This window comes from Lichenostomus cassidix, chromosome 2 (assembly GCF_008360975.1).
Source record: "Lichenostomus cassidix isolate B80296 chromosome 2, HeHo_3.0, whole genome shotgun sequence".
In the NCBI taxonomy this organism is placed as follows: Eukaryota; Metazoa; Chordata; class Aves; order Passeriformes; family Meliphagidae; genus Lichenostomus; species Lichenostomus cassidix.
In genome coordinates this window covers 87,669,481-87,690,422 of record NC_139482.1, presented here as the reverse complement: position 1 = coordinate 87,690,422, position 20,942 = coordinate 87,669,481, and the positions used below count along the sequence as shown (strand labels likewise).

Here is a 20,942-nt window from a genome sequence, read left to right as displayed (position 1 = left end):
GAGGGGTGGGAGGGTACCATTCAGGCAGTTTATTCAGAGACGCGTCCCACAGCTGGATTGCTCCGTCTGTCGAGTTCTGTTGGTGCTCCAAAGGCTTAACTAAGGAACATCCCGACGAAGGCAGAGAATCCATTGTTATTATGATTCCTTCTCCTCCTCCCTTCCCGGCGCGCTCCCGGCGCGTCACGGCGCGCGCCAGCCCCGCCCTGCGCCCTGCCCTGCGCGCCGCGCCGGGGCAAGATGGCGGCGGCCGGGGCGGGCGCGGGGCGGAAGCAGGTGCGGCAGGAGGAGCTGCGGCGCCTCATGCGGGAGAAGCAGCGCCAGAACGCGGGCAAGAAGCGCATCGACTCGCCCTTCGCCAAATATCCTCGGCACCGAGCTCCCTAGCGCTCGGCGGGGAGGGAGGGCGGGAGGGACGGGCGGAAGGAGGGGTCCGCGCCCCGCACGGTGCTTGCCTTAACGCGGCCGACACGTACAACAGCCTGGGGCACCTGAGCTGCTCGCTGTGCAACGCGCCCGTGAAGGGCGAGCTGCTGTGGCAGACACACGTGCTGGGCAAGCAGCACCGCGAGGTGAGCGGGGCAGCGCTGGGTGCGGGTCCGGGCCGGGCTTTGTGTTGGGAGCGCTTGGAAAGGGAGCATTGGGAGAGGCCTGGGGTTCGCTGCTCTGGCCGTGTGCGGGAATGGGAGCAGCGGGACGGCCGCGGCATGGCTGTGGGAACGGGCCTGGCTGGTTCGGCTGGGTTCTGTTCTCAAAGCCTGGGCCGGGATTCAAAAGCCAGCCAGAAGAGGGGGTCCCTGCTCAGCGGGCAGGTGAAGCAGTGGCCACGCTAGGGACAGCTTTTGGCTGTCACTTGTCTGCAGCTCGGCCTTGGAACCCCCCGGCTTGCTGCGGGACCTGTGAGCTGTCCAGGGACAGCTTCAGCGGGGCTGAGGAAATACACCTTTTTTTCTTTCCTTGCAATTTAGCAGTTAAGATGAAGAACTTGTAAAGCAAGTCAGGGAGTTTGTCACTTGGATGCCACCCTAAATCTGGGGGGGGGGGGGTTTTATCCTTTTAAATTCTGCTGCTACTTCTTAGCAAAAACTGAAAGACTGTGTTTAATTTTACAAGTACTGAGGAGAGGACCAGAGGAACTGCTGAGGGGTTCCAGTTCATTGCCTGCATTCAGACTAGATGAGTGTGGCAAGGCACGGTGACATGTCTTTCATGCTGTTAAAGTGCTGTGTTTTGGTTTTCAAACACTTAATATTCCCGGACGTTAGAACAAATCCTCTTCCTCCATGTCACATCATTCCAGAGGCTGACAGAAGCATCAGTCTTTTGTTTTGGTACCTGTGGTGTCTGTTTCAGTGATCTTGTTCTAGAAAGGCATTAGCTCACTTTGATGAGCTATTGTAAAAGCACTGTATTTTAAGCTGCAATCCAGAAGTTACTGCTAATAACGTGTCCTGAATTTTTACTTCTTTACAGAGAGTTGCAGAATTAAAAGGCACAAAGCAGACGGCCACTGGCTCAGCAGCTGGCACATTGTCTCATCCTGTCAAGAGAAAAACAGCTGAGACAGAAAATACAGACCTTAAGAGAGTAAAAGGTAATGAGAGAGAAATGCTTGCTAGAATCCATCAATTTTAAATGCTTTTGGTTTGTTTTGTTCCTGTGGAAGTGAGTATATACACCAGACTGTTGAGCTAATGTCAGCCCTTTGCTGCTGAAAAGGGAAAAAGTTTGCTTGCTCTTTCTCTGTGAGTTCAGTATCAGGAGAAAACTGTGCTTTTGGAAGTTTACCTGGTTTTCTTCTGGGTTATTGGGTTAAATTAGGTCATGGAACTGTGGGCTTGGCCCAAATAGAGCGAGAAGCAGTATAAATTAAGCAGTATAGGAGCACTTGCCTAGAAGTGGTGTTACTCCATTTCAGTGGGATCAAGCCACTGGTTTACCTCAAACCATGCACCAGAGTTCTTGCCAAAGCAAAGACAGTTAATTTTTTCCCTTGGTGCTGCCAGACATGTCAATATATGAGATATGTTAAATACATATGCATTTGGAAACTTGCTGCTGTAATAGAAATCTGAGGGATATTTCTTTTAAAAGCATGGATTTTAAGAAGTGATTCTTGGCTGTTGTACAGGTACAGATGAAAAGCCACACTCATCTTCATCTGGGTGAGTAGATCTTGTTATTACATACAAATCTTTTCTAACTACCTGTGGCTCCATTCTCGCCCAGCTCTTCCTTGTCTCTGCTTCCTAGACAGGGCCAAAGGTTGAGAGAGTCAGCAGATCCCTACTTCTACTTGTTTTCTAACAGAATTTTATATTCCTAAACATGGCAGGATGTTCCTGGCTGCAGATGACATAATTGTATCAACTCTTAAGAGTCTCTGAGAAAGCAGGAATTCTTTTACTGTCACTCTCAGACTTTTAAGGATTGACATGTGGTGGTACACAGCTTGTACCTAATGAACATAACTAGATGGTAGCATGTACTCTAATAATGCTGGCATACTACAGAAGAGATGGTAGTCTGAAATGTTAAGACAAATTTTGAATGCATAATTAAATTATATTTATTAGCAAAAACTACTAATGTCATTGACAGATCTTCATTAGGATGGTTTTTTTCACATAAAGTTCATGTAATTGCATGTGCTGCAGTTGAGCTTTTATAAATATTTGTAAAGTATTTTGGACTGTATTTGACTTCAAGGGGTTGGGTTAAGCATCTAAATTGCCACTAAAAATTTCTGATGGTATTTGGTCATCTTTACAGGGTTGATAGATGTCAGGTGACACCTGTGGGTCTCTACTTCACAGGATAAATTACTATCTTGCATAGACACAATGTGCTGTTTCCTTGTAGAAATTTGAGTTTGTGTGCAAAATTAACACTTGAGAGGTTTGTCCATTTTTTAACTCATTGGTGTGATTCATGTAAAATATAATGTGGAAAAATGTTTGGGTTGGAGGTTGCAGCTGTTCTCACCAGATCAATGTTTGCTCATTGCTGAGCCTGTGTGGCTGTGCTATACTGCAGTTCTGGACAGCAGTAGGTATCCAAAATAAGTAGCATGTTACTTTGTATGTGGAAAAATAATTACTTTAGCCACCATTCCAACTTGTTATGGGTTATTTTTATTAATGTTTCTGATACTGAATATCCAGATAGAAAAATGGATCTGAAATGTGTTTTTAGAATTAACCTGGTCATTTCTGGGGAACTTGAAAGCAACAAGTGTATACTGCCTTGAGACAGTGGCTGTGTTGGCAGCTGTGCAGCTCAGGGTGTTTGTTACTCAGTATCTCACAGCTCACAGAGGGACTGGGCTGCTGGGGCTGGACTGGAATCGCTTGTGTGAGGTTTCAAACAGTTGTGTTGTGGGCTCTTTACCAGGCTGCCAGCAGATTTCTTTGATGGAGTGGAGCAAGACAGTGCAAATGTACAGCTTTCCAAGGGCTCAGGTCCCAGTTTATTGTCAGGGAATTATGACGACGATGATGATGAGGAGGAGGAAGAACAAGAACAATCAAGCAAATCTTCCGTTGCGCATAAAACTGAAATTCCACCTCCAACTCAAGAAGTAATAGCTAATTCTCTGCCTGCAGGTAATGCTGACTGAAGTAGTAAGTGATTCAGTAAAGAGAACCTGTGATTTAACTGATGATGAAAGTTTTTTATTTTATTTTTCTAATTATTGCCATTAGGCGATAGGTGATTAGGTGATGGTGAGGGTGGGTAATACTGGAAGTAGAGAAAAACTAGCAAAAAATTTCCTGTTATTGTGTGGTGGTTTCTCAGCGTGCTTATTGATTTTATGTTCTAATTGTTTGAAGCTGTCAAGGGAAGTAATGTCTGGCTTTTCTTCCCTTGAAGTAAGGTATGCTTCCCTACCAGTAAGGTATTGAAATTCCTGTACAGTCAGAATTTTAGAAAATGCCTGAACAGCTGTTCTTTTTGTCATAGACTTCTGTCCTTTCCTATAGACTTTTTTGACACCAAAACTCCAGCTGCTCCTATAGTTTCCCATTCGGGATCCATACAGAAAGCAGAGATACAGGAGAAGGTAGTGGAAAGGTAAGCAGTCAAATCGAATATTGATAGACTTAGGGGTTGCAAAGAAATGTTTGTCTTCCAGGAAACAGAGACTGTGATCACTTAGAAACCTGTCATATTGTTAAGTTGGATTCAGAATAGTTTGTATATCTGTCAGCTTCAGGCATTATTTCAGACAGATGTGTTGACCCTAGGGACAGGAGAAGAGATGGAGCAGTGTCATACAGAGTCTGTTAGACATCTCTGTTTGCAAATTTTAACACAGGGTACTCTGGGACCTTAATGTCAACCATTGCTTTCTACTGTTTAAAGAAAACTGCTTTTTACATAGTAAGGGTTCAGCTCACTTGAGCACTTTTTTTAGACAGTGGTTTAGTCTTTCAGAAGTAGTGACTGTGCTGTTAAAATGTTTGGGTGCTCAGCACACTGGAAAGAACAGTTTAAGAAGCATAAGCTACAGCTCTTGTTTTAACAGTGAGATTTAAACCTTGCAGTTCCTTCAAAGTGAGGCAAGGCCAAGGTGGAGGAGGAACTTTTGGTGGTTGTAGATAAAACTAGGGGTTTAAAAAACTTGCTGTGTTTCTATATACTTACATAAAGAATTATGAATTTTATTTTTGGCCATTTTTAACTCTGCAGTAAAGCAGATTGTAAAGTGTTAACTTGGGCTAATAGTAATCAATTATTTCAGGAAAGAGAACACTGCTGAAGCTTTGCCAGAAGGTTTCTTTGATGATCCTGAAGTGGATGCAAAAGTAAGTGTTTCACTCTTATCATGCTAGTGAATTTATTTCTGCCACTTGTAATGATTTTCTGAGTAGTAAGGATGCTTTTGCAGGTAATCTGTCATATTGGAATATAAGAAAATGACTGAAATATTTAGACTAGACTGTTTCAGTTGGAAGTGGCTTATAATAGTTGTCTACTCCAACTGCCTGAAAACTTCAGGGCTGAACAGAAGTTATAGCTTGTTATTAAGGTTGTTGTCCAAATGCCTTTTGAACACAGACAGGCTTGGGGCATCGACCACCTCTCCAGGAAGCCTTTTCCAGTGTTTGACCACCCTCTTAGTAAAGAAATGCTTCCTAATGCCCAGTCTGAACCTCTCCTGGTGCAGCTTTAAATATTCATTCTGTATCAATTAGAAAATGTGAAAAGGGATGGAGGGGGGCTGGAAGAGCTTGTTAAAATCATCTCTTGGAAGGTATTTTTGATTGTGGTTCCTCTGTGGCTCTTAAAGAAATGTTTTTTGTCAGTTGGAATGCTGGACTGAGATTTGGACAATCCACTTTGATTTCTGTGAGTCATCCCAGGAAAAGCATTTCACCTAATTTGTATGTTCAGTTTTGCTTTGGAATTTGGGATATAATAAGAGTTCTGTAGTGTCCTTTGTGAAATCCTGATGAAAAATGTTAACAGTTACTGTGTGCCTGATAGGGTACATCCTGTTGGAATGAAAATAACTCCATTATGGCACATGCTATCATCTGTAATACTGGCACACACAAGAGTGAACTTGGTCTTCAGCCCTCTTGGCTTTTACCACTTTGGGGTTTTTTGATGCTCAGAAAAGAAATGTGGGCATTCAACTTGTTTCTCAAAAAACCTCCCACAACTAAAAATCTTGGAATTGTCATCAAAACCATTCTTATTCCCTTCAACTTGCACAGTGCCAAATGATGACCAAAATAAACACTGATATTTGAAATACAAGCATTTTTTGTTTTGTTTCGTAAAATCTGCCACAGATTTGATGGCTTGCTTGCTTTCTTTAATGAAATACAGTGCTGTAGGCTTAAGTCTTTTTTATTTTCCTTGAGTATATTTCCCTGTTCACACTATGGAAAGCTGCTGGTGTATTTGAATTGCATTGTGAGGTTAAGCCATGACTTCTAATTTGGAGACCTTCCAAATAAAGCTTCTTTATGTTCAGTTACTCTCACTGGCCCAGCTAACAAGCTTAGGTGTTTTATTTGCCCTGGCAAGATTCTTTTGGCACCACTTACGCCTATGTGTTGCCATATGTTAATAGTTTTGAATAATGATATTTTGAATATTGAAATATGTAGCCGAAAAAGCCACCCTTTGGGTGTTTGGTTTACCTTTTGTTTTGTTTTGTGCCTAACTAATGGGACTGTTAAATTTTTCAAATACTTAGTTTCATCCTGAGTTGGGAAGCTAGTACAAAGCTAGAGTGCCTCACAGGCAAAGTAGGATCTGCTTATATCTGTGAGGACACTGGTTAGTGACCTTTGTTCTGGTTATTGCCTCCACTGATAAATTTACCAGTGGTTACTTGTTCCAGTAAGCTCTTCCTTAAATTGCTTGCACAGGCTCTTTGTTTTAATCAGCCCTTTCTGAGTGTAGTTAATACTCAGAGGAAGGAAAATGTTTGTGACATCAATTACATTGAGATGGCTGCAGTGGGTCTTTGTTGGAATCATACACAAAATAATTATTTTAAGAATTACGTGGGCATTTGAAAGGGAGATTGTGGGCGCGAAAAATGATTGCTATTTGCATCAGGTATTTGTAAAGCATATAAATTCTGGATTAGATAAATATTTCAAGAAGAAATAATAACTTTAGTGTTGAAATTTATTGTAAGAAATACAAATAATTATGAATTACAAAAGACAACCACAATGCATAATAACACAGTACATACACATATGATAGAAATAATAACAGAACAGAAAAATGAAATGATGACTATTACTTCCCAGTATGAGTTTGCTTGGAAGCTTCTAATTTGTTCTATAAACTTAATTCATACTACTTGATTTTGTATAATCACTCAGGAACAAAACGCACCAAACTTGTCTTTACTAAGGTGATGACTGATGTGTCACCGAAAGAGCAGAATGAATAAAGGAAAAATAAAACTAATGCAAAAAGACGGTGTCATGAATGATGATGTTCAAACTGCTTAGTTCTCCTAGCTATATAATTTCTACCCAGTCCTGAGTCAGGCATAATCTGTCCTCTAAAATACATTATATGCCACATCTTCCAGGCTTGAATTGTGGAAGTTTTGATTACACAGGTAGACTACCTTGTTTATTTATTTGCATTAAAAATACAATCTGGCTTTGATTACCTTAGCTGTAGATCTTAAACACATTCTTACCACTACTACTTTTTCAGACTTCATGTCTTAGTACTTAACACCATCTACCACAGAATAAAAAGCTTTGCATGTCATTAAAATTGGTTTGTAGCTGTACAGTTTCTTCTGCTAGCCAAAAAAATTAGACTAGATTTTAAATACAGTCAGACTATCTAACACCAGCAGACTAGTGACTGGAAAGTTTGATACTTTAAGTTATGCCAAAGGCAAACAATTCACTGCTTTTTGGCTTGTGAAATGGCTATTGTATGCAGTTGTACAGGCAGCTTACAGAAGGATTTAATAGTTATCACCTGACACAGTGAAATGACAGACCATCAGAGTCACTTTTGTTACTCCAGACATTCCACACCAGCCATTTTTAGTCAATTATTCTTTAATGCTGCATTCACGATGTTGTTTTAATCCAGGAGTAGAGTCAGATTTTTCCTCTGAAACCATTGTGCAGCTGCATTCTCTCACTCACATCCATTACTTAGAAGTACATCAACCAGACTTTTCTGATAACACAGCATAATTTCTCCAATTTCTCCTGATTTTTTTTACAGTGCCCCAAAGAGTCATTAGACTTAAATTCTTGGTTTATAAATTTTCATGTTCCTTAGGTGAGAAAAGTGGATGCTCCAAAGGATCAGATGGACAAAGAATGGGATGAATTTCAAAAGGCAATGCGACAGGTCAACACAGTAAGTAATGGAATCTATTTTTATTGATTCTAAATACTATACACAATAAGGAAAACAACAGTTTCATGCAGCTCTGCAGAATGACTGACATCTGCATTTGTCAGCTGTTTGTTTCAATGCAGTGTGTGGTTAAATGCACTTTATAAATGAGCAAAGGGTTCCTTGTATTTTCCACTTACAGGAAATTAGGTTGAAAAACTTTTGATCAAGATCCAGTCAGCATATGTATCTAGTAACATTTGTTACACTGTATTTTATGTAAATACTATTTAGTTAGCATATACCTCTGATCGGTGTCCTGTATCCAAACAGGACACAATCGTGGGCTCTTCTTTAGATCTAGAGATATATTAATATTTTAACTTCTAAAAACACAGAACAAAACACCACCCATTTGTCTGTCTCTTTTAAAAAAGTATCTGTAAAGTGTAGGTAACGTGGGTTTCATGTTTAATTTAAATGTACTAGAAAGGAACTCCAAAATCTGGGAAAGTGACAGAAGAGATTGTGTGTGAGACACGTAAATTTGCCACAGTTTTTCTGTACTTCCATTTTTCACTGTTTACCATTGCATGGAAAGTCTTCCTGCAGCAGGTTTATATCTGGCCATTTTTACAATATAAAACTGTACTACAGATTCCTGGTGTTCTCAGTCTTCCCCTAGAGTACTTGCCATCTTTTCAATTATTCTAATTGCAAATAGTTACTCATATATGTCAACTGCTGAGAAAAGTGGTGCAGAAAAATGTATCATTGCTCATTTTAAAGCAGTCAGCACTATAAACAGAGCGAATGTTCATACAAAAGCGGTGGTGGATACATTTTGCTAGCATAAGCCATTCAGATAATTCTTCAGCTTAGGAGGAATCTTCTCAGTTATGCGTGGACCATTGATTGCATAGCATCTCCCAGACATTCAGATTTGAGAAAGTATATGCTGAAAAAAATAACAGGTTAGAAACACTTCGGGATCTAGCGGGAATATTTAAACAGTATGTTCAATAAGTGTGTGTAACTAAGTCCCAAGCAGTGGGATGTAGCTCCCATTTCAACCTCAGACTGTGGGTGTGTGTGGTTTGTTTATGCTCAGTTTCAAATTGTAGTGTAGAGAAAATTTTGAAAGATTAACCCCAAAGCAGCCAAACTACTTTTGATTTTGAGAAAAAGCATTTCCATTTCAAATTAAACCAGACCATTTTTTTCCCTGTATTTGCCCTTGTGAAGATGGGAATATACATAGAGGAGATTGACACTAACTTGAGGTAGAGGGGAGCAGGGGAGAACACAGACACTGTCAGGGAATGGAAGTGGAATTCATGATGAAGGTGAATTTTTTCAGCACTTTCCTGGTTTAGATTTCAGAAGCAATAGTGGCAGAAGATGATGAGGAGGGACGACTAGATCGCCAGATTGGAGAAATTGATGAGCAGATGTAAGTAGATCAATTTTTCCTCAAACTCTCTGTTCTCCAGCAGTAATGGACTGCTCTTTGACTAGAGCGATAAAAACACTTTAAATCTGCAATACTACCCCTTTCATTAATCACCTGAGTATTTGAAGGACAGACTCCCTCAAATTGCAGAATGATACCTAATAAAGACATGAATTTTGGTACAAATTTATGTAGCTTTCTCCAAAGAGAGAATGCACTGAAATGACTGAAAGTACACAAGGCAAATTCTTGGAACAAACTATCCCTCTTCCGCCTATCAAATGTCTTAATTTGTAATTCCCTGGGAATTTTGACTGATGTAGAACTTATGTGAATGCTTTTAAGAAACATGTCGTGTACTGAAAATGTCCTTGTCCTGTGGCAAACCCTCTTTAATTCTAGTAGAAGTTTACTTAAAGGTTTTGTGGAATGGTGCACTTAATTTCATGAAGTGGTTTGTTTCATTTAGTTTTGCTGAAACGGTGAGTGTGGTGGTTGGATAAGCATTGGTTTAAACGCAAGTTACCTGAAATACAGCTTAATGGAACAATTTGTTGCCATTATCATGTAGTTTGACACATTGATATTAACAGTGATAATGTCAATGGTAGCTGAAAAGAAAAAGATGCAACAAAAAGAAAACACTGGAAATTCAAGCAACACTTAAGCCATCTGGGCAGATTTACATGCAACACATAAATCTTTGTATAGTAACAACAGCATTGGGTTCAAACTGAACTTTGGTATTACAGGAATGTTTTTTAACAATGTTCATGTAATTCTGGAGAAGGCTTGAGCTAAACCTGCCTCTCTTTGAGGATTCATTTTTCTCACTAGCTAAGGCTGCTGTAGTATGTAGAACCAAATTCAGAAATTCGTAGAGTATTTCAAGTTTGTTTCTGTAATTACTTTTCCCCAAAATAAAAACTCCAAATAGATTTTTAAAGAATTTTTGTACCATTTGTCTCCTGAGTATATTTAAATGCAGGCTATTTCAAATTAGGTTGAAAATCAAATAAATTCCTTGGCCTTCAAATCTTCAGCTAGGACTGCCTGTAAGAATCATATTGGAGATATGGGGAAACAGGATCCGATAGTAATCTTTCCATTGACTCTTCTGAGCAAATAAGAATGAAACGAGCAAAGATGAATTTAAATCAGGCTGGTACTACTTCGCATTTTCAACAAAATACCCTGTTTAAAATGGCTAGAACAGTTACAAAACACATTTCAAGGACATAACTTTTAAAGTAAATGGAAACCTGAAACTTCTGGATTGTGTTTACTTAAAATGTTCTGTTATGGCATAGGGGAAGCAGATGAAGAATCTGAACATTTTGTGCTGCTTTTTTATTTTCAGAGATGCCACCACTAAGTTATCAAAATGGATAGGCAATTGATGCACTAAGTTACCAAAATTTATAATTGATGTCTCACCCTTCTATCATGAGAACCATAAATGGAGCAAAGAATAGTGTTTCTTCGTGTGTGGAAGTGGATATTGGTTCTGCGCATTTTAAGAAATGGTCTGTGGCTGTATTGCAGTTGTTAAATATTTGGATTAGATCTCTTTGCTAGAGAATTGATCACACCTCTCCTCAGTCTGTTTCCACTCGATGAACATGGAGAAGGTGCACTAGCATCTTGAAAGCTTACTTCTTTTTAATTGATGGGAAGCTGTAAAGCTTCTTTACCCAAAGTTGTAGAAGCAAAATGCAGCACTGGAGATGATCAAATTAATGTGGAAAGGCCCCAAGTGTTAATTGGTGTTTTGCTTTCCAACAGTGAATGCTATCGCCGTGTCGAGCTCTTGAGGAACCGCCAGGACGAGATGAAGGAGAAGTTAAAGGAGGCCATGAGATTAAGAGCAGCACAAGAGAAAGAGGAGGAGGATGTTGGCAGTGAAGATGAAGAAGAACTGCAGGATTTGCTGTCTCAAGACTGGCGGGTGAAGGGGGCTTTGTTGTAGCATTTCTGCAACGTGGCTGATACTCTTTTTATCTGTGGTGTTACTTCCACTGTTAGAAGTGAGACACTTTTGTTAAATATTTATTTAAAGAGGATTGTGAGATGGTAGAGAGCCAAGCTTATTAAAAAAAAATTTTTGTAGATCTACAGTGGTGTATTACTTGTTGTAAAAACTGTATATTGCAAATGTTTTACAATACTGAATGCACCTTTCCTATTAAAATGATTGGTTTCCTACCAGAAGTATTTTAATGGGATTAAAGAATCTGTAAAGAATCTCTAAACTTTTGGAAGCATTAGCTCAATTTGGTAATTTTGAGACTTGCCTTATTGTCTATAGAAGTAAAGGACTTGCATAGTCTACAAAATTTTCCCAGATTGGGGGTTTAGGGAAAGGAAAATATTATGCATTTAATTTTTCTTAAAATTTGTAAGTGCCCTTCTGTCCATTGCCCCAGCTCCCAATAAAATATGTACTTTTTTTTCAGGGTCTGTTACAGTTTCTCTGTGTATATAAGGATTAAGCTCAGAAATGCTGAGCTACATCTTCTCCACAGTGTATACCCTGTGATGTGCCATAGCACTGCTGAATATTTTTCTTTATAGTCTCCTGTTTTGCTTAGTGCAGCCATAGTGTAGCATACCTCACATTTCTTGAACCAGAGGGGTGAGAACACAGTGGTTACATATATGCATCACTAAATGAAAGGCTGACAAAATGTCTGAGAGGAAGGCACTGCACTGGAAACTGAGGAGGTAAAATAATAGCTGTAAATACTGGAATTTTTCTTAAAATACTATCTTAGGCACAAAAAGTGTCTAAAATTGATTCTGTTCTGATAAATACAGATTAAGCAAAACCAGGAACCAACAAACTTGACAAAACTGGGACAAGGAAAGCAGAACAACCTGTGGTAAGTGTCTATATATATTTTTTTTTTACTTTTGCAAATGTTCAAATATTTCAAATTTGCTGAGGACTTTAAAAATAGGAGAGATGTGTGGCTTGATTGATATAGAGAAGTCAAGTTGTGAAAGAACAGGGTAATTTTTTTTTACAATTCTAGTTTTAAAACTAGTGAGATTTTAAAGGGAGAAAACAAGCTTTGCTCTTATGAAAGCATTCCAGCAACTTGCTCCAGAGATGGTTATTAACCAAGCAATAAAGATTAAAACTAAACTTAGATGTTTCATTTGTCTGTTTTGGAGGAAAGATTTGATATGGCAGGAGCCCTTTTTTTTATAGTGAGATGCTATTTTATTACTCCCAATTTTCATGATCCTTGGGTTCAGCTCTTCCTATTTTTAAAGCTGTCAAAATTCAAGCAATGGTCCTTAGTGGTTTATTGCTTCCACATGTGCTCCCTTACAGCTGTTGGGTTTGGGCTGATTTACTGGCATTAAGTGTAAGTAGCTGTTCCTGCTAAAATGTTTGATGTGACACTGCAGTCTTACACAAATTAGGACTCTGAATTTTATTTTTTATGTTTTTCTCTAATTTTACTTTCATTTTGTACATAAATCTGCAAATCATGGTTTCAGCTGTGGGTGAGTGGGAAATGAACTGAGCATTAAAACAGTTGAGCTGTTTTAGTTCAGTTGCTCTCCTCTTTAGAGGTGTCTTGTGATAAGAAGCTAAAGGCAGTGAGTTTAGTTACAGTGCAGGGAGCTTGAACATTCAAATCCAAACCAGTGCAGCCTGTTGTTATTAGGAATAGATGGCAGGAATACACACCAGATCACTGATAATTTTACTTATTATCCTTGCTGAAAGGGTAAGGATGGACCAGCTAGTGCATGTGTGCACTGCTGGGGAAGTGACAGCATCCATCCCTCTTGGTTGTGTCTTGTTCAGGAGCTGGTGCTCTTTTCCTTGGAGAAATCTCATAGATCTCCAAATAGTGTTGTATCCAGATTTTTTTACAGCTCACTGCATACAACTGTACCTTTCTTCAGCATTTGAAACAAAGCTTTTAGAGAGCTTTGTGAAGATGAAGAGTGACTTTGTCCCTCGTGCCCACTGATGTAAATGTGCTATTGTGTCAAGAGGGCAAGAAACCATCCTGATTTTTAGCAATGAGAGGAGGGAGATATCCTACCCTTATTCAGTAGTTAAGCTAATTGATCAAGGTAAATAATCTCCTGTATCCCAGAAAAACATAGGCATAATTAGTTTGTAATCTTAAGTATGGCTTCAGCTTTAGAAAACAATTTTATGTAAATCTGATGAGCTATTTAGCTAGGTTATTAACCAGAGGAAATAATTGTTTTTAAAAATATGTACTTCCTTAATTTATTTCTCACTTCTTAACTTTCTTGAATTCTATTTTTAAACAATAAAGATGAAAGTAGTCCTAATAACTAGCTCTATCAATAGCCATTAAAAATGAAATTGGAATTAGGAAGACTATTTAAATTCTCTGATCTCCAGGACCTGCAGAAAACTGAAGTATTGGAATTATTGGAATTGGAAGAACTGGGAGGAAGACATTTGTAATCCTTCTTTATTGATATAATAATGGAGAGTGTTACCCAAACTTAAGAACTGTGGAATTTCATGCCACCAAAAAGTAGCTGAGACTCCCCAGCTCAGTGGTTTTGGGTCTGGCAAGTGACTTCCAGGGGCAGAGTGTGTGTGCCTGCGTGTCTGAAATGGAGTTCCAGGGAGCAGCTCTCCACAGCTACAGCTGCTGGTAGTTTGCTCTCCTCTGGCTAGGCAGGCAGTCACAAATGGTCATTGCTGTGCTAACTTCTCTCCTGCCCTTGATGAAATAAGCTGCTGCTGTCATGACTTAGCTGTGGAACAAGGTCTGTATTTGGTGCAGAGGAGCCCAGAAGTGACTGTATAAAAACAATAAACCCAAAAAACAACAAACCAAACAATGTTCTCATTTGCTAACATGATTGTTATTCCTCTAGTACAGCATTTAATTTCAAAATTTGCTTCAAGTTGCAAATGCTGATTAAAAAGAACATTAACATTAGCTTTGGCCAGGCCCCCTGCCAATAAATTCAATTTGAGGAGAGAAAAGTTTTGCTTATTACATGCTACTATAATTAGACTCTCTGCATTTTATCATCTTAAAAATACTGAGCTAGAAATGAGAAAAGCTGTATTACTCATATATTTTCAGCACTTAAAAATACTTTTTTCTTATAATCCATAAAAGGCTGCCCTAGAAAATCAGACATTCAGCCTGTATGAATCAGGCTGTTGCTGTCATTAGAAACCATAATGTGAGTAAGTATTGTTACAGAAATTCCCTTTTGTTAGGTACCATCAAATGAATTTGGCTCTTTAATTCCAGTTACTGTCTTAAGACACATGCCAGCCTGCAGGGTGACAGGACACATACATTGATGCAGAAACGGATGTAATCAACATTACTGCATTCCTTCCTAGAACCAAGGAATTAAGTACACTTCAGTGCCAAGAAGGGCAGTGTGTAATTATATCCCTAGAAAGTGTTGTTCGGGCCAAGAGATGGAAATTTCAGGTGTTTTTCAGTATCTGCTTTCATTTGATCTTCTGTTCGTCAGTTCGGTTAGAATTATCCTGGCCTGATACCTGGGGAAACAAATATGAGCAGTTCTTTGTGTAGGCATCTAAATCAGGTCTTTCTTTCAAAAATATAGTGGAGGCACTAATGCCTTGCACCATTGGTGGCTGCAGCAGTTACAAGGGATAGAAGAGATCTCTGTTAAAATCTCTCCTTTCAATGCTGTCCTTTGAACACACACTTTTGTCACCCAGGTGAGCAGCCTGACAATTAGTCTTCCCTGCAGAAGCTGTGCCACTGTAAAACCAGAGGATCAGTGAGTGTTGTGACTTTCTTTTACATAATCATGACTCTCACTCCAGCAGGGGAAGATCCTGTCCCAAGTATACAAATAGTGCTGAAATACATTCAGCTGATACTAAGGCTGTGGAAGAAACTGGATGTTCAGACTGTCTAGTGAAGCCTGACAAAAACAGCACCTTGCCTGTGCAGCCTTCTGAGGCTGAGAAACTTACCAGGTGCCTCTGTTCGTGGCACCAGGGAGACTGTGCTGCTTCCTAAGAGCTTGACTGGCACAAATCTGAGCCCTGGGGCCCACAGATGCCCCCTGGCTATGCCTGAGAACAGAAAGCACTCTGTGTTTTAGCAGAGGACTAACTTTGTTTGTTTATTTTCCTTCTGGTTGACTGTTCAGCCAGCATTCATGCTGTCAGTGTTTTTTCACTTGAAAAACACAACAGAGCTGCTTGAATTCATTTGAGATATTTCCAGTAACCTAATTCCAATTTGATGATGCAAAAGCTGCAGAACTTGTGCTGTCTTTCATCTGGAAACTCACAGTTGTGTGGGCAGTGACCTTTTCACAGTGGGTACATGCTTCCTCTTACCTACCTTTAGGCATGAGTGGTTTACTTTTCTATTTTGGTTAGTATTATTCTTTACCTTTTCCCCCCTTTTTTCTTTACCACCTTGTGTTTTGTTTGTCTCTTTTGTATATTAAAGCTATTCAGGAGCTTTTCTTGCCATACAGAAATATTTTCCGAGTAGAATACTGAAATTACAGTAAGCCTAGATTTTATCACATTTCTGCCTGTATTTTTGCAAAAACACTCTCAGAAGACTTCCTTCTTTGTCCATGTGTCTTTATTTTACCTCTCCTCACACAAACGTGCCCCTGCACTAGTTTAAATCTTTTAATTCGGCAAGGCACATGTGAATTATTAATGTAGAAGATACTATACACCCCAGGGCTGCTGCTGCCCTTTGCCTGGCAGCTTTACTGGGAGAGCAAAGCTTTGACCTACTTAGTGTTGAGCTGCACTAATGTTCTTTTTTGTTCTTTATTTTTTTTTCATTTACAGTAGCCAGGCTAGCCATAGAAATAGCTTTTGCTGTTGAGGAATTGAAGAGCTATGGAGGTCTCTGCTGTGAAAGCAACTTCAGCTCTCCTTTCGAGAAGGAGAAGTTAAATACGTTATAAATAATAAAAATATATTTTAAGTAATATTAACAGAGAATTCCTGGGTGCTAGGGCGTGGTGAGCTGTTCTGTCATGGCCCTTGGCACCCTTCATCATCAGGGGTTGTTCTGTGGCTGCATCTGTATTGAAAAAGCTGTTGATTTCTACAGGTCTCCAAGTCTGTATGCACATCTTGCTCATCCTGTAGTTCCAGGCTCAGACTCAAGAGCTGTCTGTACCCTGGAGACCATGGAAAATAATCCTGGTATGCCCCAAAAGCTCAGCTGGGGCAGGGAGGGGAAGCAGGACCCCAAGCTAAATACTGAAGGCAGGTAGAGACCTTTAACAGAGGAGGGAGAAGGAGGTTGTGACACAAGCAGTCTTGTGTCATTAAGGATGCTGCTCTTGCACTGCCCAAAAGCTGCTCTCTCCTGAGGACAAAGCAGTACGTGTGATGGTGCTGGCAGTGCCCTGAGAGGAGAGATGGCCAGAGCACAGCCAGGGGTGCTGTAATAAAGCCACAGCTTGGGGACAGCCCTTTTCCTTCTCTTGTGTGTGAAGAGAGAACTCGAGGCTGTGACTGCAGTGCCTCAGCAGATGCAGAGGAGGGTCAGAAGAGCTGGAGCAGGGTATCAGGGCAGGAGGAGACAGTTCCTGCACCTGCTCAGCTCTCCATTCCCCCTCTTTTACTGCACACTGCTGTGCTCGTCCCAGCTGCTGGGCTCGTTCCCAGCTGGGTGGAAGGTGCTGACTGGAAGCCTTGCCACTGGACAGTGCTGCTGGGAAGGGGAAAATACAAAGGGCCTTAGCAATACTGTACTCAGTATCCAAGTTCTTTTGTTGCTGTTTTCCTGTCCCCAGTATCTGATCTATAAATCAATTTGGGAAAAGACTGGAGGTACACATCAGTGTCTGCTTGTAACATGACACCAAATTTGTCTTTTCTATGCAGTGTGAGAAGTTCTCCAAGAGCAGCTTCATTAAAAACCAAATAAAGTTTTACAGAAATACTGCTTACTCTACTAATGGCACAATCTGGCTCCATCTAGTCCTGAAGAGACTCATCATCCCTGACAATGAGCTAACATCCTTACTAAGGCTGCCAGTATTGCACAGGTGTTACACTCTTTCCCAATGAGCACTGGGACCTTAAGTGTGATGATATGAAACCTTTAATCGTTAATTGAAAACAAGCAATTTGTCTGTGATCTTAGTTTGACAATCCATAAAATAGTGCTTCTTCAATGACAAGTTAGCAACTCGGTTACAAAGAACAAAGTTTAAACAACACAACAGTTGTATGCACAAAGCTACCACGTCTTTTTTTGTTTTTTAATCAGGAAAAAAATTTATTTATAAAAACGTCTCATTTAACTTACTGTCGAGTCTCTAGCTGAATACAGTGGTTTAGAACACTAACGGCCCATGCTTTTATACAGATTAGCCAAAGCATGAACATCAATGAAAATTAACCCCCGAAAATAACTTGTCTTTGCTTTATGTTATGAGCCACAACAGTGTTAAAACTGGAACAGTAATGAAAGCAACACAAGAGTTAGGAAGCACAGTTGCTTAAAGAGTAAAGGAAGTATTTTCTTTTGATGTCTCAGAATAATAAGAAAGTTAGAAATGGCAGAAACTCCTCTGTAGATTAGTCCATAGAAAGCATTGTCTCATGGGGCTTTGGAAAAGTCCTGTCTGGTGGCTAATGCACTAGGGCATGATGAGATACATTACAGAGCCCCCAGGCCAGTAACTTCTGAAGACAGCCTAAAATGTAGGAACAAAAACAAGGAAAAGAAAAGGAATAAAAAAAAAAAGGCAAAAAAAAAGAAAAAAAAATCTTCTCACTATTAAAAAAATACCACTTGAGTACAACCAGCATAGAACAGCATTTCAGTGCAGGCAAATTTTCTCACACAGAGGTTCGTGGTTTGTTTTTTTTCCTCTTAAATGTGAATGATTGAAACAGTTACAATAGTCCAGAACAATTTTACATCAGTTTTCTAGAGCTTTTAAATATCTGTGGTACCTTAACATTATTCCCAGTTTTTCCTTCAGTATATACAACCAGAAAAAAAAAAAAAAAAAAAAGAAAAAGGAAAAAAAAATGGAAGCCACAAACAAACAAAAAACCCACAAAACCAAAAAACCCCCAACACCACCAACCAAAAACCCCATTTGGATAAATGCAAATTGTAACAATGGCAGTTCTACAAATGGTTACAGTGACAAAACTTAGTGCAAAGGTGCTAAGGTGAAGAAAAGCCCACAGAATACAGAAATGACACAAAATACTGAGATAGTACTTAGCCCTATACAATAACACACTTTGAAATACCATGTTTTAAAAAGTATTGCATTTGCATTGTGTTTTTAGTTTATATTAAAATGCACTGAATACAGTTCAATTGTTAAAGCTTTGTGTCCAAGGAGTGCAAAGTGGATGAACATGGCGGGCTAATGGGAATCTGGATTTGGAAGTGGTGAGGAAAACAATATTGCATTACTGAGTTATGCAACAGAAATTAAAAAGAAGGTGGATGGACAAACAGAAAATGCAGTTAAGAACTAGTTCCAACAGCTGGCAACCAGCCACTCCATTCCCCAGCTCTCTTCGCTTTGGCTGGAATTACCTGCCTTGTTTTAGTTAATCTGAACATCCTGAAGTGCTTGCTAAAGGGATGGGATCTGCCCAGGCAGCAGCCTTTGAAGGACCTCTAAAATGCTACATGTTTTTCATGATTACCATACAACCTGAGTGCATGATTAGTGGTGAGTTAAACAGGGATGTATTTTGTACAGAAACCTAACAAAAAATGGTCATTTTGGCTGAATAAAATATACATGGGAGGAAGTATCAGAATAGTGACGGCATCTGGTTTGTACTTGCTCTGAAGCACTTACAGAAATAAGTCCTGTGTCGGTGAATGTAAAACATCTGAGTGCAAAAGGAGAAGCCTGCTCTCTCTCTCTCTCTCTCTCTCCCTTCTTCCCTAAAGTAAAGCTCTTAAAATTACATTTTTCCAAAGCAGAGAAAAATGGCTGCACCCTTTAAAAGAATCATGTGGAAAGGCACAGGTGCCTGATATTTTTTTCTGACTGTTTTCCACTCATTTTAATTTAGCAGTTTTTCTCAGACCAGAAAGCTTCGCCTGTTGCACGCAGAAGTACCTGAGCTTGGTACTTCCTAGCCCCCATCTCCTGCTGGCTGGCAGCTGTCGGGACAGGGGGATGAGGGTCTCCAGGCCTTCTGGGAACAGCAGAATGGCTGAGGGTGCCAGCAGCACTTCACAGGGCATGGCAGGGGCACTAGTGGTCATCAGAAATACCAGATTTGCACATTCTAGCAATGGAAAAAATACATCAAATATGCCAGTTTGCTGTAAGGAATTGTTCTGCAGTTGGAGGGATCCCTGCAAATGGATTTAGGTGTGTTTTTATGCCGGGCAGCATTGCTAGAGCAGGACCCAGCTGTCAATATTTTGCCTCTTTTATGTTTTTTGCTGCTGTTCACTGTGTCTCCCTGGCTGGGCTGGCCCCTGCCTTGCTGTGGGGCTGCTGAGGGCCAGCCCCGTGGGAGGGACAGTGTCCGGGGAGAAAGCGCCCGGGCTGGGAGCTGCTGGCTGTTGGAACTAGTTGGTCGGTGGTGCCTGGTGTTAGTTGTTATGGAGAGCGGAAGACGACTTGAGTCGGCAACAGTTAACACTAGCAATCGAACAGAAAATAAAAGATGCCGTATTGTTTCCTTGATAACTAGGATCTACCACAGCCTCTTGGCAGAGCTGGCAAAGCTTGCATTGTGTCTCATCCCTTCAATATGGAGCAAACTTCTGGCGGTCAGATTTCTTAACCCCGCTCGTCGAAGGAATTTTGGCAGTGTAAGCGGACAAACTCCCCGTGGCCCCCGCGGCGGCCGCGGCATTTAGTGCCAGGAGTGGGACAGTTTTCATGCCAAGCAGACTGGAGACAGGAACGGCATAGTGGGTGGTTGGCAGAGTTGGTAGGGGAGGGGGGGTACTGACGGTAGCGGCGGAGGCGGCCGCCAGCACGGCCATGGAGGTGGGGGTGGAGGTAGGGGTGGCAGACTGAGAGAGGTTCATGTTCAGGTCAACAGGGGTCGTGACGGAAGCGGTCTGGGTGCTGACTTTAGCCATCTCTAAGCTGCAAACGAAGAGAGGAAGAGGAACAAACAGGTTGGGAGGGTTCAGCCAGGGCGGTGGGGCCGGGAGGAGGAGGAGGAGGAGGAGGAGGAGGGAAGGAGGGAGGGAGGGAAGGAAGGACAGCAACCACGAAAGGGCAGGATCCAGGATTAGATCGGTGGGCGACGGGGACAGACGAGTGGGAGGGAGAAGGGGGAGAGAGAGAAAAAAAGGGAAAATGAGGGTCAAAGGAGGAACATGTTATGTGTTAAAGAAGAGAAATAACAAAAGGGTTTTCCATGATTTGATGGGGAAAACATTACTGAGACTCTAAAGTTCTTTTGGAACAGAAAAAAAAAAAAGAAGAGGGTATGGGGGTGTTGCTAGTTCATTTTACATATGAAGAAAAGAAATCTAAGGGATGCAGGTAATGGAAAAAAGATGGAAAAGACAAAACTTAAAAGAGAACTTAAAATAACTATGAAGTTTACTCCCCAGCACTGATATGGTGAATTTTGCTTTTCAAAATTAAGGTATTTTTGAAAGGGGGACGCGGGGGGTTTTGGTAATTT

The 20,942-nt window shown here is 40.6% G+C and overlaps 2 protein-coding genes across 13 annotated transcripts in view; one reads left to right on the top strand and one right to left on the bottom strand.

Moving 5' to 3' along the window:
• Window positions 1-207: 207 nt before the first annotated feature.
• ZNF830 (zinc finger protein 830) lies at window positions 208-11,756 on the top strand. The gene is made up of 10 exons (XM_085052287.1): window positions 208-362; window positions 473-572; window positions 1,474-1,594; window positions 2,132-2,165; window positions 3,394-3,605; window positions 3,984-4,074; window positions 4,745-4,808; window positions 7,789-7,869; window positions 9,225-9,301; window positions 11,087-11,756. Exons 1-10 carry the CDS (start codon window positions 241-243, stop codon window positions 11,268-11,270), a joined length of 1,086 nt encoding a protein of 361 aa, XP_084908413.1. The 5' UTR covers window positions 208-240; the 3' UTR covers window positions 11,271-11,756.
• The window catches only part of LOC146441716 (poly(rC)-binding protein 3-like), a 491,829-nt gene continuing 477,520 nt past the window's right edge, over window positions 6,634-20,942 (bottom strand). For 10 of the 12 annotated variants that reach the window (XM_085052273.1, XM_085052275.1, XM_085052282.1 and 7 more), the window contains one exon: window positions 18,162-20,392. In XM_085052273.1, the coding sequence (XP_084908399.1) occupies window positions 20,044-20,392 (349 nt within the window). In that variant the 3' untranslated portion in view covers window positions 18,162-20,043. Of the gene's footprint in view, window positions 8,807-17,548; window positions 17,999-18,161; window positions 20,393-20,942 lie in introns of those variants that run through there. The other 2 variants (XM_085052285.1, XM_085052286.1) reach the window with 2 other exon arrangements.